Here is a 17,264-nt window from a genome sequence, read left to right as displayed (position 1 = left end):
TCCCTGGGGTGGGGATTCCATTTTCTCTAGTTTGTTTTACTCTTCCATAAGACATCTTTTTTTTTTTTTTTAAGTGCTCTCAGAGTTCAATAACTGGAGACTCCCCCCTCACACTCTATAGAGGCGGTGAGGTGGGGGAGCAGGGCCTCTGCGTCAAAGCGATAATGCCTGTAGGCTCTGGATATTGTGAGTCCCAATCAGCTGTCTCAGTGGATAATTGGGGGCAAAAATAGGCTCTCTGACAGAGCTGGACAGTGGACAACTTTCTGTAGAAGAAGGAGACAATCCTTCAGTGGTTCATGTTTCCAAGTTTATTTAGAATTTCCTATCCCGTCCTCGGGATACCATTATGGCAGCTTATAATCTAATAAACAGAGAGAAGAAAGAGCGAACTAAAAAAAATGAAAAGAAGAGAGGAAAGTGATAGGAAAAAGATGAACAAGGAAAGTGAGCGGGCGAGGGGGGCAAAATTAAAATAATAGGATAGCGGGTAGGGAATGACATGTGAGGGGCGAATGAAGCTCCATAGAATATCAGAACTCGCAGGACTACTGCATCAATTATCATAGGCATCTGTAAAAAGATATGTTTTAAAGGTATCGAGAAGTTTTGGAGCATAGAAAATTATGCAGAGCATTCCAGAGGTGAGGACCTTGTACTGAGAAAATTGAGTTTTTTGTTCGTGAGTGATCTGACAATGGATAGGAGTGATAAGCAAGTTTTGAGGATCTGAGAGCACAAGCTGGACTATAAGGAGTCGGAGGTAAGGGGGTTCATCTTTTCCAGAGAGAACACTCCTGGCAGTAATTACCAAAACTCTGGAGGCTTTAAGCATTTCTTTGACCCTAGTCCTTCAGGGGAACCCCATCCTTGAAGGGACTAGAAAGTCTTCCCAATACATCAAGCCATTTAAGCTCCTTTTCTTGTAGTCTGGGGATACTCCAGAATCAGGCCTAAGAGTGGCCAAGGTTAAACTTTACCTTTTACTTTCTGAGGAGAAGGAAAAGCTTGAAACAGCCTGGGGTAGATGCTTTGGTAGCAATGGTTACTATAAAAAGACTACTATCCCAATAGAAGGGAGCTCTGCTCTGAAAGACATACAAGATCTCGAGATAGAGACCTTGCTTGAGTAAGTGTTTGATATTTCAGCTCTTGGTCTTTAGGTGGCAGTGGGCAGTGTCTGCGTGTCTAGGCTTGCCTTCATTGAGTCCAGCAGGGTTGAGGACTGGCTCAAGGGGATGAAGTGGAGGATTCCTTGGATGTGATCAATTTGGAGAGATGTATGACTTATGTGGAGGATGCCCTCTATGATTTTCTTAGAACGTCTGCAAGGGGCATAGCGGTAGCAGTATCTTCTAGATGATGTCTTTGGCGCTGGAGCACCCCAACTGGTTAGTGCTTACAGTGCACACCAGTTTAATTAATTGGCTGGGTAGCTCACTGCCAAGACCAGGTGGTGCAGGATATGTGAATTCAGACCAAGGCATCTTGGTCCATCAACTGTCTGGAACTTAAAGTAGCTTGGCTGGCACTCCAGACTACCTTCCCTGTGGTTCAGTCCAAGGCAGTGAGAGTGTTCTCCAACAGCACAACTACAGTAGTTTACATCAACAAACAGGGATGCACCAGAAGTGTGGCCATGGTCTGAGAGGCAAGTTTCTTACTGGCATGGCATGGCAGCACCTGTTGACTCTGTTGGTGATGCATATTGCTGGAGTACAGAATATCTAAGTGGATTTTCCCAGCAGGCACTCTTTAGATTCAGGAGAGTGAGAACTCTCTTCTGCAGCCTTGACGTTCATAACAAGCTACTGGGGCAGATCACCACTGGATCTCATGGCAACCTAGAACAATGCCAAGTTTCCACACTTCTTCACTGATGGAAAGAACAAGGATCTGATGGTCTGGATGTGTTACAGCCTTGGCCACTAGAAGAACTCTTATTTGTTTTCCCTGCTTCCAGTGCTAGACTAGGTACTTCAAAGGATCTCATCTCACCCCAACCAGTGATTCTAATACTCAGGACTGGCCCAGGAGACCTGTTGAATTAACCTGTGGTGATTGGTTTTTTTTTTGTGTGTGTGTGTGATTTCTTTTTTTAGAAGATAGCTATTTGAATTGGAAATATCTTTTGAAGTGACAAAGAACTACTTATTTGGATTGCTTTTATGTGATTGTTACCCCTCATGCAGCTTACAGGGGAGGTCGATTTTAAGTATTTTTATGTATAACTGTTCTTAAGTCTTTTTTTTTAAACATATTTCTGGGTTTTGCCATTTTTCCTGAGAAGGAATTGGCCTGCTTTTGCATAGATTGACACCCAGGCCAGAGACTGAAGGAGCAGCAAGACTGTGGTTGTCACTTCTTTGATTCTTTCTCTATACTGGCCTGAATCAGCCAGTCATCCAAATAGCTCTGATTCTCTCTCGGCAGATAAAGACTGCTACCACAACCATCACTTTGGAAAGTGTCCTGGGTTCCATTGCCAACCCAAAGTGCATTGCTTGAAACTGAAAATTCTATTTCAGAATTGCAAACATCAAGGATCTTTGATGCAGTGGCCAAATTGAAATATGACTACAAGCCTCCTTGAGATCTAAGAACATTAAAATTCTCTGGGCCATGTGGCCGCCATTATGGATCTTAGGGTCTCCATTCTGATTTGCAGCATTTGCAAGGTGCAATTCATGGCTTTGAAATCTAGAATTGGACAAAAAGAGCTTTCTTTTTAAGGTACAATAAAATTACTGGAATATCTTCCAATCCCCCGTTCATCTTCTGGAGCGGTTCCACAACTCCAAGGTCAAGTAGATTGTACAGAGTGGTCTGATTTGTCTCCAGGTCAATTAGCCTGTGACTTACCCAGTAGAGGGGCTACCTTCTTCGGGGACCAGTGATCATATGAGATCTGGCTCTCTTCTATCTTACAGCTTGACTCTTGAGAGGCCATCACTAAGATGCAGAGGATATTGGGAAGAAGTGATAACCACTCTACTTCAGTCCAGAAAACATTCCACCTCCACAGTGTTTGCAAGAGTCTGGCGAGTGAATCTTGGTGTGCTGATAGAGCAGTATCTCCTTTTGTTGCAAAGATTTCTTGTTTTTAGTATTCTCTGAGGACAAGCAGGCTGCTTGTTCTCACTGATAGGGTGACGTCCACGGCAGCCCCAGGTCCTGAAAATCTTCCTAGCAACAGAGTTTGCTAGAGTCTTTGAGCGTGCGACCGTGCATGCGCGACCATCTTCCTGCCCGTTGCGCAAGAACCCCACTTTAGTCTCTTTTTTTTCCCCGCAGTTAAAGTCGGCTGTTTTTCTGTCGCTCTGTTGCCTCAGGAGAGAGTTTTCGTGTGTTTGCGTCTTTTCGCGAGTGTTTTTGAGCGGCTTTCAGCTGTTCGTTTCTTTTCTGTTTAAAAAAAAAAGTTCCTTTTTTCCCGTCTAAGTTTCAGTTTATGATCGAGCGTGGCCTTTTTGGCTTCCCGTGCGTTTTTTTTTCTCCCTTTTTCTGCTTATAATTAGGCACAATCGAGAATTTTGATTTCGCCGCCGCTATTTTTCCGTCCATAACATCGAGGATCGCCAGCGGCTTCAAGAAGTGCACTCGATGCAACCAGGCAATCTCAGGTACCGATCCCCACGCGTGGTGTATCCAGTGCCTTGGGCCTGACCATCGCCCAGATGCATGTAAGTTGTGTCTCCGCCTTAAAAACGGACACAGGCATCGAGGCAAGCTCAGCAGGAACGTTTGTTTGGAGCTTTGCCCGGTACTTCGACGTCGGCGGTGTCAATGTCGGCACCGGAGAAAGCATCAACGTCAGGAGCGCAGGTAATGGCTGTCCAGGGACCATCTCACGCTGGCAGCAGTGAGCCATCGAGTGGGTCTCCACCTGCCTCGAGGGCCCCTGCGGTGCAGGCCCATCGGGGCCGACCTCTTTCGGACCCGACCCCGAGGAGGCGTGTGGATTCCACGTCCTCCTCGTCGGTACCGAGGGGTGCCGATGACGTGCCTCGAGCGAAGGCTAAGAAGCACCGTCACCGGTCTTCTTCTCGTTACGGTACCGAGAGCTCCGAGGCGTCAAAGGATTTGGCACCTGTGAAGCGTCGACGCCGGGAAGACCGCTCACCCTCCTCCCAAGAGGTGTCGATGCGCCGGTCCCCGGACAGCCCAGTACCGCCTCCTCGCCCTAGACATAGTCTGGCTTCGACTCCTACACCGATCTCACAGCCTTTCTCAACAGACACTCTTGACGAGCGCCTCCGAGCTATTCTTCCAGGGATTGTGGAAGGGCTGCTGCAACCGTCTGTTCCGGTACCGGTGGTGCTTGCGCCGTCGGTACTGATGATAGATGCGGCGGCTGGCTCCCCACCCATGGTGAGGTCTGCGACGCCGGCGACGCTTGCAGCCTCGGCTGTCACCCAAGTTGACTCCCCGTCGACACCGATGGAAGGAGCTTCATCGCCGCTGGTGCGGGAGTCTACTTCTCGGCATCGCCATCGAGGACATGGTTCCTCGGCGTTGAGACGGGCCCGGCTTTGGACCGCAGTCAGAGAGCTAGTGTCCGATACCGAGGGAGAGGCCTTGTGGGAGGCAGAGGAGGACCCAAGATATTTCTCTGATGAGGAGTCTTGTGGTCTCCCTTCTGATCCTACTCCTTCGCCAGAGAGAAAGCTTTCTCCCCCAGAGAGTTTGTCTTTCTCTTTCTTTGTCCGGGAAATGTCTACGGCCATTCCCTTCCCTGTGGTAACTGAGGATGAGCCCAGGGCCAAGATGTTCGAGGTCCTGGACTATCCTTCACCACCTAAGGAGTTGTCCTCAAGCAGACATTGCTGACGAACTGGACGAAACCATTATCTAATCCCACCATTCCCAACAAGATTGAGTCCCAGTATCGGATTCACGGGGACCCGGAGTTGATGAAGACCCATTTACCTCATGACTCTGGGGTTGTGGATTCCGCTCTCAAGAGAGCCAAGAGTTCTAGGGATTACGCTTTGGCGCCCCCGGCGGGAATCTAGAACTCTGGACTCTTTTGGGAGGAAGGCCTATCATTCCTCTATGCTCGTGTCCAAAATTCAGTCATACCAGCTCTACACGAGCATCCACTTGTGGAATAATGTGAGGCAACTGGCGGACTTGGTCGATAAGCTCCCATCGGAGCAGGCCAAGCCTTTTCAGGAGGTGGTCAGGCAGCTGAAGGCGTGTCGTAAATTACTGTCCAGGGGTGCTTACGGTTCTTTTGATGTTGCATCCAGGGCCGCTGCTCAGGGTATGCGCAGACTCATGGCTGCGTGCCTCTGACCTGGAGAATCGAGTCCAGCAGCGGATTGCAGATGCTCCTTGCCGGGGGGGAATAATATTTTTGGTGAGAAGGTCGAGCAGGTGGTAGAGCAGCTCCACCAGCGGAAACTGCCCTCGACAAACTCTCCCACCGGGCACCTTCAGCATCTACCTCATCAGGTAGAAGTTTTTACGGGGGAAGGAGGAATGCTCCCTATACTTACAATAAGCGTAGGTACAATCCTCCTTCCCGACAGCCTACTCAGGCAAAGCCCCAGTGCGCTCGTTCGCGTCAACAGCGTGCGCCTCAACAGGCCCCTGCAGCTCCCTAGCAAAAACAAGGGACGGGCTTTGACTGGCTCCGGGCGAGCATAGCCAACATCAAAGTGTCCGTGCCAGGCGATCTACCGGTCAGAGGGAGGTTAAAATTTTTTCACCAAAGGTGGCCTCTTGTAACCTCCGATCGGTGGGTTCTTCAAATAGTCCTGCTAGGATACTCCCTCAATTTGATATCCAAACCTCCAAATTGCCCACCAGGAGTTCAGTCTTTCAGCTTCCAGCACAGGCAGGTACTTGCAGAGGAACTCTCCGCCCTTCTCAGCGCCAGTGCGGTCGAGCCCGTGCCACCGGGGCAGGAAGGGCTGGGATTCTATTCCAGGTACTTTCTTGTGCAAAAGAAAACAGGGGGGATGCGTCTCATCCGAGACTTAAGGGCCCTGAACAAATATCTGGTGCGAGAAAAGTTCAGGATGCTTTCCCTGGGTACCCTTCTTCCCATGATTCAGGAAAACGATTGGCTATGCTCTCTGGACTTAAAGGATGCTTACAAACACATCCCGATACTTCCAGCTCATCGGAAGTATCTTCGATTCTGTCTGGGAACGCAGCACTTCCAATACTGTGTGCTGCTCTTTGGGCTCGCTGCTGCGCCCAGGGTATTTACCTAATGCCTGGCAGTTGTTGCAGCGTCGCTACGCAGACTGGAAGTGCATGTCTTCCCTTATCTCAACGATTGGCTGGTGAAGAACACCTCGGAGGCAGGGGCTCTTCAGTCCATGCAGGTGACTACTCAACTACTGGAGCTGCTAGGGTTTGTGATAAATTACCCCAAGTCCCATCGTCTTCCAGTTCAGAGACTAGAATTCATAGGGGCTCTGCTGGATTCACAGACAGCTTATGCCTATCTCCCCAAGGCGAGGGCAGACAATCTTCTGTCCCTAGTTTCCTTGGCCAGAGCTTCTCAGCAGATCACAGCTCGGCAGATGTTGAGATTTCTAGGCCATATGGCCTCCACAGTTCATGTGACTCCCATGGCCTGTCTTCACATGAGATCAGCTCAATGAACCCTAGCTTCCCAGTGGTATCAAGCTGCACGGAATCTGGAGGATGTGATCCAGCTGTCTACCAATTTTCACAGTTCCCTGTGTTGGTGGACGATTCAATCCAATTTGACCTTGGGACGTCCCTTTCAAATTCCTCAGCTTCAAAAAGTGCTGACAAAGGTTGCATCCCTCCTCGGGTCCCCATGTCGATAGGCTTCACACTCAAGGAGCTTGATCCCTCCAGGAATTAGGTCTTCAGATCAATCTCCTGGAGTTGCGAGTGGTCTGGAACGCTCTAAAGGCTTTCAGAGATTGGCTGTCCTGTCAAATTATTCAAATTCAGACAGACAATCAGGTTGCCATGTACTACATCAACAAGCAGGGGGGCACTGGATCTTGCCCCCTGTGTCAGGAAGCCGTCCAGATGTGGCTTTGGGCTCGCCGGTATGGTATGTTTCTCCAAGCCACATATCTGGCAGGCGTAAACAACAGTCTGGCCGACAGGTTGAGCAGGATAATGCAACCTCACGAGTGATGTCTCAACTCGAGAGTGGTACACAAGATATTCCAAGCGTGGGGCACCCCCTTGGTGGATCTCTTTGCCACTCGGATCAATCACAAGGTCCCTCAGTTCTGTTCCAGACTTCAGGCCCATGGCAGACTTGCATCAGATGCCTTTCTCCTTCATTGGGGGAAGGGCCTCCTGTATGCATATCCTCTCATACCTTTGGTGGGGAAGACTTTGCTGAAACTCAAGCAAGACTGCGGAACCATGATTCTCATTGCTCCCTTCTGGCCGTGTCAGATTTGGTTCCCTCTTCTTCTGGAGTTGTCCTCCAAGGAACCATAGAGATTGGAGTGTTTTCCAACCCTCATCACTCAGAACGAGGGGGCACTTCTGCATCCCAACCTCCAGTCTCTGACTCTTACGGCCTGGATGTTGAGAGCATAGACTTCGCTTCCTTGGGTCTTTCTGAGGGTGTCTCCCGAGTCTTGCTTCCAGGAAAGATTCCACGAAGAGGTGTTACTCTTTTAAATGGAGGAGGTTTGCTGTCTGGTGTGACAGCAAGGCGCTAGATCCTCGCTCTTGTCCTACACAGACCCTGCTTGAATACCTTCTGCACTTGTCAGAGTCTGGTCTTAAGACCAACTCAGTAAGAGTTCATCTTAGTGCTATTAGTGCTTATCATTATCATGTGGAAGGTAAGCCTATCTCTGGATAGCCTTTAGTTGTTCGCGTCATGAGAGGTTTGCTTTTGTCAAAGCCTCCTACAGTGTCATGGGATCTCAACGTTGTTCTCACCCAGCTGATGAAACCTCCTTTTGAGCCACTGAATTCCTGCCACCTGAAGTATTTGACCTGGAAGGTCATTTTCTTGGTGGCTGTTACTTCAGCTCGTAGAGTCAGTGAGCTCCAAGCCATGGTAGCTCATGCTCCATATACTAAATTTCATCGTAACAGAGTAGTCCTCCGCACCCACCCTAAATTTTTGCCAAAGGTAGTGTCGGAGTTCCGTCTGAACCAGTCAATTGTTTTGCCAACATTTTTTCCTCATCCTCATACCCACCCTGCTGAACGTCAGTTGCACACATTGGACTGCAAGAGAGCATTGGCCTTCTATGTGGAGCGGACAAGCCCCTTCAGTCTGCCCAAATGTTTGTTTCTTTTGATCCCAGCAGGAAGGGAGTCGCTGTCGGGAAACGCACCATTTCAAATTGGCTAGCAGATTGTATCTCCTTCACTTATGCCCAAGCTGGGCTGACTCTTGAGGGTCATGTCACGGCTCATAGTGTTAGAGCCATGGCAGCATCAGTGGCCCACTTGAAGTCAGCCACTATTGAAGAGATTTACAAGGCTGCGACGTGGTCATCAGTCCACACATTCACCTCTCATTACTGCCTTCAGCAGGATACCCAACACGACAGTCGGTTTGGGCAGTCGGTGCTGCAGAATCTGTTTGGAGTTTAAAATCCAACTCCACCCCCCCCCCCCCCCCCCCCGGCCCATTTTTATTCTGTTCCAGGCTGCACTCTGTTAGTGTTTCTTCGTAGGTCAATTTTTGTTATGTCCTCGCCGTTGCGAGGCCCAATTGACCCTGTTTGTTGTTTTGAGTGAGCCTGCTTGTTCTCGGAGAAAGCGAAGTTACTTACCTGTAGCAGGTATTCTCCGAGGACAGCAGGCTGATTGTTCTAACCAACCCACCCGCCTCCCCTTTGGATTTGTTCCTTTCTTTGGTTTTGCTTTATAACTTGACTAAAGTGGGGTTCTCATGTGACGGGCAGGAAGATGGCCGCGCGCCCACACGCTCGAAGACTCTAGCAAACTCTGTTGCTAGGAAGATTTTCCGGACCTGGGGCTGCCGTGGACATCACCCTATCAGTGAGAACAATTATCCTGCTGTCCTCGGAGAATACCTGCTACAGGTAAGTAACTTCGCTTTTCTTGAGGAGGGACTTTATTGTTTGTTAGCCCTAGAGTCCTTAAATATTCAAGTTGCTGCTTTATCTTGCTTCTGGTATTTGGAGAGAGCCTTCTTAGTGGCCTATCCTGATGTGGTTCTTTTCATCAAAGATTTGTTGCGTGTTAGACCCCCCCCTATTCGCACCTTGTTCGGAATGAAATCTAAATTTTGTGCTTAAGATGTTGGAGCTATCATATTTCAAACCTCTTAGGAGAGCAACATTGAAAGACCTCACTCTCAAGGTGGTTTTATTGCTAGCTATTCTCATCGGTTCAAAGAATTTCTGAATTAGAAGTCTTATCATGAAGGGATCCCTTCACCTCATGGAAGCAGAAGTTTCAATCAAAACAGTTCCTTCCTTTCTTCCAAAGGTTGTATTTTCTTTTCATGTAAATCAAGTTCTTGTACTTCTTCCTTCCACAAGAGGAATGGTGAGAGGAGTTTAGGTCATTGTATTTACTTGATGTTTGTTGAGTCAATCTGAAGTATCTTGAAGTAATCAATGAATTTTGTAGGTTTCTCATTCTTTTTGGCAGCTTTTAAAGCTACCGTTGCTCATTGGCTCAAAGAAGTGATTTCTTCTGCCCGTATTCAGAAGGGGAAGCAGCCTCCCCAGGAATTGAGAGGCTATTCTATCAGAGGCCTCACACCCTTTTGGGGGAAGTTACATGCAGTGGTACTGGTGGACATTTATAAAGCAGTGATATGGTCATTGCTTCATGCCTTTGCAAGACAGCATAGGCTGAATGTTAGGGGTACGAGTGGAAGCTGCTTTTAGGTCTGAATTCTTCAGGCAAGGATATCCCACCCTTATGACTGCTTTGATACATCCTATAGGTTCTGAACTGGTCTCGTAAGGATGATAAGGAAGGTCTTACCTGTTAATTTTCTTTCCTGTAATCCTATCAGACAAGTTCAGAGACCCTCCCAGAGTCTGTCAGTACTGTTTCAGCTCAATACTACTAGCTCTGTGTATTAGATTACATTTTCAAGGTTGTTTCTTCTTATGTTTTCAAAGTTGTGTGTTTTGCATCCATATTTCTCAAAAATTATTAAATGGTTACATTTTAATAGGTCAAGATATATTCTATTATTTCTACAACTCAGATGAAGGGTAAACACCTGGTCTCCATTGCTTTGTCATTCGAAATACTGAAGACCTAAGATTGCACAGTGCTCTTATAGGGCAGAGCTCACAGACTTCTATCTCTTTTTTTTTTTTTTCCCCCATCTGCTGATTGCTGGAGAATAACAGATAGGTTTTGGACTGGTCTTGTAGGACTAAAGGAAACATAATTAACAGGTAAAACCTAATTTCTCCTTTGGCATCAATTTTAGGAAGAAGACTGTGAAAAAGCTTACTTTAAGATGGACAATGTGCTCATAGATGACCGTCGAATACATGTGGATTTTAGCCAGTCTGTTGCTAAAGTGAAATGGAAAGGAAAAGGTATTGTTTGATTCAGATTCTGTAATTTTGTTGTGCACTGTTTGCTAATGTATTTTGCTTTCTCTTTGTAACAGCTGGAAGCCAATACATTTATGTTGGGCTGAGTATTTGATATAAATCCAAAAGCTGCCTTGGGGTTGAAAATATAACATAATACATTTGTAGCTCATTGATCCAAAGCTCTCAGCAGTGGAGGAGTAGCCTAGTGTTTATTGCAGTGTTCTCAGAACCTAACCCTCACTTAACCCTTCATTGCCCCAGGTAAGTACCGCCGTATAATATACATAAACTGCTTTGGTTGTACTACAGAAAAGTGGTATATAAAATCCATGACCCTAATATACACACAATCAATATATTACATTACACAAGATATGCAAAATGTGGTTTTCTTTATTTTATTTTTTTTTAATCGGTGATGAAGGTATATGAAGTATGGGTGTGATGTACCATGAAAAATAAATTAAGGAAAAGGAAGAGCAGTTGTGCTTTACCTAGCACAATCTAAAGAGCTTTGTAGAGCACAGCTGAGGAGCACTTATAGAATTCCTCATTCTGTTTATGCAAGAAAAAAGTAGGGGCAAGTGAAGCACAACAGACTTCTGACCAATAGGCTTTATGAGAGCCCTAAAAGTAACTTCTTTTTGGTCCTTTTTCTAAGGAGATGGAGTGTAACTGGAGATGCATACAGGCCAGTTCATCTCTATTAATGTCTTCATTTTCTCCTGTCCAGCACCCCTCGTACCTGCTCTCTTTCTCTCCAGCACTATCTCACCCCACCCCAACACTTTTGTGTGCTCTCTTTTTCTTTCTCAGTCTCTCCTTTCTTCCTCCAGTATCTGGACCATTGGGCTCCAGACCCCCCTTCCCCCACATACTTTAGCTCCATTGGATCACTCTTATGGTGGTGCCACTGTGCCTTCAAATATTCTTCCTTGTGAATTTCTAACCAAAGCTTTAGGTAGAGTTGTGCAAAACCAGAGCAGAAGTTTCAACTCATCGTGATAAGGGATAAAGAAGAGCATCAGTTGGTGAGGGGGAAAAAGTGCTGAAAGATGAGGGGAGGGGATGTAAATTGAGGGTTAGGGGTGGAGGGGAAAGCTTGAGCACTGGGGACAGCTGATCTGTAATAGCTAAGAACAGATGAAGTATTACGGATAGGGAAAATCAAGTGGCGAAGCATGCTGGAAGGGAGAAGTGGAAAGAAGAGAAATGGAAAATAGGGAAAGGAGCGCTGGAGAGTCTCAACACCGTGCAGGCGTATCTGGAGGCCTGTCAGTGCTATGACAGTTTTTACCGTCTGGCAGACGTAGTCTATGGAACTCACAGACCCAATACTACTACTACTACTACTACTATTTAGCATTTCTATAGCGCTACAAGGCGTACGCAGCGCTGCACAAACATAGAAGAAAGACAGTCCCTGCTCAAAGAGCTTACAGTAGTGTACAGAGGACTATAACTGATTACTTCAAGTAAGCCTAACGTCAGTTAACGGAAACTGTATACTGTACGTATAATAATAAACAGTACTGTACATATGTTTATCAGATGTTAAGCTTCTTTGGGTCACAACGGTTAAGTGCACGCTCTGGTTAACTGTATGCATTTCTTTGGTCCCAGACCCTTGCACTTAAGCGGATTGCACTGTATTTCCTGATTTAGCTCGAGATACGCAATTGAGACGTCAGGCCTTTCTTGCTCTTCGGGCAAGGGTATTGGCTTTGGGCATCTCCTTTGTGTTGAAATTTCCTTGTGATATTTGAGGGGGAAAATGTTTTTTTTTCTTTTTCTTTTTTTTTTTTTTTTTACCATAAGCAACAGATTTTCTTAATGCAAAAGAGTTGATACATGCTCAAACGCCCAGAGTTTAGAGTTTGCTGAGGAGTGTGTTGGGATACACCCTATATTGTTATATATTTTCTCTTTTTTTTGTATCTTTGATCAATTACCTTTTTGTGGTTGAAGGTTATTTGTTTCTTTGTGGTTTAATTAATCTTTTTCCTAATATATGTATTTCAATTTTTTCCTTTTCACTATGAGTTTAATGGAGACTCTGATTATTGTAAGGTATAATTTAAAAAAAAAAAAAAGAAGAAGAAGAGGAGGCCATTGAGAAAGATAATAGAGGTAGTGGTAGGGGTTCCAGGGTGGGAAGGAGAAAATGGCAGGAGAATGAGAAAAGGCTAAGGAGGTTAGGGCTCTTCAGCTTGGAAAAAAAGACGGCTATTATTGTGGTCTACAAAATCCTGAGTGGTGTAGAACGAGTAGAAGTAAATCAATTTTTTACTTGTTCCAAAAGTACAAAGACTAGGGGACACTCAAGGAAGTTACATGGAATACTTTTAAAACAAATAGGAGGAAATATTTTTTTACTCAATGAATAGTTAAGCTCTGGAGCTCTTTACCGGAGGATGTAGTAATAGTAGTTAGTGTATCTGGGTTTTAAAAAGGTTTGGACAAGTTCCTGGAGGAAATGTCATAAGTACATAAGAATTGCCACACTGGGACAGACCAAAGGTCCATCAAGTCCAGCATCCTGTTTCCATCAGTGGCCAATCCAGGTCACAAATACCTGGCAAGATCACAAAAAAGTTCATTACATTTTATGCTGCTTATCCCAGAAATAAGCAGTTGATTTTCCCCAAGTCATTTTAATAATGGTCTATGGACTTTTCCTTTAGGAAGTCGTCCAGACCTTTTTTAAACCCCTCTAAGCTAACTACCTTTACCATGTTCTGTGGCAGCGAATTCCAGAGTTTAATTACACATTGAGTGAAGAAAAATGTTCTCCCGATTTGTTTTAAATTTACTACTTTGTAGCTTCATTGCGTGCCTCCTAGTCCTAGTATTTTTGGAAAGAGTAAACAAACGATTCACGTCTACCCGTTCCACTCCACTTATTATTTTATAGACCTCTATCATATCTCCCTCAGCCGTCCTTTCTCCAAGCTGAAGAGCCCTCGACGCTTCAGCCTTTCCTTGTAGGGAAGTCGTCCCATCCCCTTTATCATTTTTGTCGCTCTTCTCTGTACCTTTTTCTAATTCCACTATATCTTTTTTGAGATGTGGTGACCAGAATTGAACACAATATTCGAGGTGCGGTCACACCATGGACCGATACAAGGGCATAATAACGTCCTCATTTTTGTTTTCCATTCCTTTCCTAATAATACGTAATCTGCTATTGAGACAGACGTGAGGAAGCCACTGGTTGCCCTGGGATTGGTAGCATGGAATGTTGCCATGGTTTGGGTTTCTGCCAGGTGCTTTTGACCTGGCTTGGCCACTGTTGGAAACAGGATGCTGGGCATGATGAACCATTGGTCTGACCCAGTGTGGCTACTCATGTTCTTATGGTATAGTGGGAAAATTGGGGAGAGACTTTGGCAATGAGAGCATTGCTTGTCATACCAGCTACTTTTTGATTTACCAGCTGCTTTTGCACATTAAAAAGAAATGAACAATTTAACTTGCAAGACCATGCTTGGAATCTTATATATAGCAATTTTCAGGTTCGCCATATGAGAGCTGTGTGTGCCTGCAATGCTAATGATACGTTATAAAAGTATTACTGTTCAGGTGGGTGCTACTTCAATAACTTTAAATGCCAGTTAAAAAGGAATATTTTATAAATCTGTCATATGGTCTGATTTAGACCTCTATCATATCTCTCCTCAGCCTTCTCTTCTCCAAGTGACTCTTCTGCAAAGATATCTGCAAGCTGCCATCCATGGAAATTTGGCTCCTTGTTGAATATCAATTCTTACTGATGTCGATTTTTGTTGTACTGTGATTCTTAACCATCCTGGTTGGATGAGCAAGATCCCATATTTGATCTAACACTTTGTGCTTTCCCACCAAACCACATGTGTCTTAAAACCAGGTTTTGTAATAATCTGAACCAGCTACCAAATCAAAGGGATTATAATCTAAGTTTGTTCTGAGACAGTGGAAGGCTAAGTGACTTGTTCAAAATCACAAGGAGCAGCAGCAGGATTTGAATTGGGTTTCCTTGGTTGTCAGCTTGGTGCTGTAACCTCTAGGCTACTCTTCTACTCGTAGATCCCTGTGGACAGTTCCCAGCCACCACCAACCTGTTAAGACTGACCCAGTTAGTTTGTGGTCCATTGTAGCAACCTAGTAGTTTATTTTTATACTGCTGCTAAATGTACAGCTGCACTGTAGTGATAGGTATTCAGATGTAATAAGTCCATGCCTTAAGGAGCTTTCAGTGTACAAGTGTATCTGAGGCAGTGAAAAATGACACTTCTTGTGACCTTGAGCAAAATGCATCATTGACAGAAGTGTTATTTAAATCCTGGCTTTCCTGGATTTTAGCCCATTGCTGTACACTACATTGCTTCCTTTCACTGACCTTTGTTTTCTCCTTTCCACACTTCTTCCCTTCTGTTCTTAGTAACGTAGTAAATGACGGCAGATAAAGACCTGAACGGTCCATCCAGTCTGCCCAACAAGATAGGATTGAATTTTGAAATATTTTCACCTCCCAACCCTGTTGTTATCACTATCATGGAATATAATGGCAGATCAGAATCAATCAATGGCCTAATTTGTCAAGCTTTTCTTTTCCCATAAATCCAGAATAGGGGAATTTATGAAATTTAGTACTTAACATACTCAGTTCCTTCTCATGTGCATATTTACAGACCTTAGTTAATGCCGATTGATCTGTGTACTTGTGACCCAGATTGGCCACTGTTAGGAAGTTGGGTTTGCTGGACCTAGCATGGCTTTTCTTATGTTCCATTGCGAGTGAGGATCCTCTTTCCCTATCTCACATTTTCTTGAATTCCACTCCATATTTTGTCTTCTATAGTCTATTTCAAAGGCTGACTGAATTTCAGTTTCAGCTTTGGTGCCGAAACCTGCTCTAAATCTCGGTTCAGCCGTGCTTCAGTTTCAGCTGAAAGTGCCAGTACACATCTGTTAAAACCTAAAAACTAGTAATAAGATCTTATATTGCACCCTAAATTCAATCTGGTTCTTTGGTAAGAACAGGGCCGCCGAGAGACTGGGCTGCCGCCGGGGCCTGGCCCCCTCCGTCCACTACCAGGCCGGGCCCCCTGAATTCAAATCACAGCGCTTCACCTTGCTCCGTGTGAAAGAGCAGCAGCAGCATTGTGCAGATCGCCTCCCTTCGGGCCTTCCCTCCCTATGTCCCGCCCTTGTGGAAGTTACGTCAGACGAGGGCGGGACATAGGGAGGGAAAGCCCGAAGGGAGGCGATCTGCAGACTGCCATTGCTGCGCATTCACACGGAGCGAGGTGGTGAGGCACTGTGATTTGAATGGAGGGGGCCTGGCCCGGTGGTGGACGGTCGACAGAGCCGCAGGCGGGTGGGACTGTGACGCCGGGTCCCCCTTGGAGGCCCAGGCCTGGGGAATTTTGTCCTCCCCCCCCCCCCCCACCCCCCTCTCGGCGGCCCTCAGTAAAAATAAGAAAGGTCAGGCTGCTTCTAAAGCTACTACTACTTGTTGGTGGAAATAGATGATTGTCTGCTTATCTTTTGGGGAATAAGCAACTGCCTGTGGTATTAAAAGCTCATTTTACGAGAGGAGTAGCCTTGTTTTGGGCAGAGTGTAATGCAGTCTCTGCTTTGGAAATTTGTAAGAAAGCAACTTGGTCCTGCCTTCATACCTTTGCTAAACATTATCACTTGGATCTTACAGCTAGGGAGGAATCAGGTTTTGGCGCTTCAGTTGTTTGAGTGGCATCACTTGCTCCCCTCCCAGCTTGAGGACTGCTTTGTTACATCCCACAATTCCCTGAACTGGTCTGATGCTGACCCTAAGAAAAGAAATTAGGTCTTGCTAATATTCTTTCCTTTAGTCACACCAGACCAGTACAGCTTACCACCATTTTCAAAACTATTATTTGCAGATCATCTTCACTCAGTTTTCTAAATGCTTTTATGAAGCAGCTGTTCCTTTTTATTGCCGATGGCTATCGTAATAGAAGAGGAAGTTCAATTTATTGTTTTGCTGTGCTTCACTGCTTTGATATCCAAGTACTGAATTATTAGGAACCTGTGCAGCTCTAATAGTTCTGTACTTTCTATCTCTACCTGCTGGTTGATGGACAGGACAGCCCACAAGTTCCTGGACTGGTCTGTTGTGACTAAAGGAAAGAAAATAAGCAGGTAAGACCTAGTTTCTCCAGAGAATATAAGACTAGCCATACTGGGTCTGACCAGTAGTTCATCTAGCCCAGTGTCCTGTTTCCAACAGTTCCTGGCAGAAACTCAAATCATGGCAACATTCCATGCTACCAATCCCAGGGCAAGCAGTAGATTCCTCATGTCTGTCCCAGTAGGGGACTATGGACTTTTCCTCCAGAAACTTGTCCAAACCTTTCTTAAACCCAGATACGCTAACTGCTGTTACTACATCCTCAGGTAAACAGTTCTACAGCTTAACTATTCATTTAGAGAAAAAATATTTCCTTCTATTTGTTTTAAAAATATTTCCATGCAAGTTCCTTGAGTGTTCCCTAGTCTTTGTACTTTAAGAACGAGTGAAAAATTGATTCACTTTCATTCTACACCACTCAGGATTTTGCAGATCTCAAACATATCTCTACTCATCCGTCTCTTTTCCAAGCTGAAGAGCCATAACGTCTGCTAGGAATTATTAGGAAGACGATGGTGAATAAGACAGAAAATATTATAATGCCTTTGTATCGCTCCATGGTGCAACTGCATATTGAGTATTGCGTACAGTTCTGCTCGACGTAT

The 17,264-nt window shown here is 45.5% G+C and overlaps 1 protein-coding gene across 1 annotated transcript in view; it reads left to right on the top strand.

Annotated features, from left to right (window-relative positions):
* The window catches only part of PPIL4 (peptidylprolyl isomerase like 4), a 160,581-nt gene that overhangs the window by 125,540 nt on the left and 17,777 nt on the right, over positions 1–17,264 (top strand). The window contains exon 10 of the mRNA XM_030198052.1: positions 10,397–10,508. Within this exon, the coding sequence (XP_030053912.1) occupies positions 10,397–10,508 (112 nt within the window). The remainder of the gene's footprint in view (positions 1–10,396; positions 10,509–17,264) is intronic.

The sequence above is a fragment of the Microcaecilia unicolor genome, chromosome 3 (genome assembly GCF_901765095.1).
Source record: "Microcaecilia unicolor chromosome 3, aMicUni1.1, whole genome shotgun sequence".
Classification (NCBI taxonomy): Eukaryota; Metazoa; Chordata; class Amphibia; order Gymnophiona; family Siphonopidae; genus Microcaecilia; species Microcaecilia unicolor.
The sequence above is the reverse complement of the archived record's forward strand: the minus strand, read 5'-3'. Positions and strand labels throughout refer to the sequence as shown.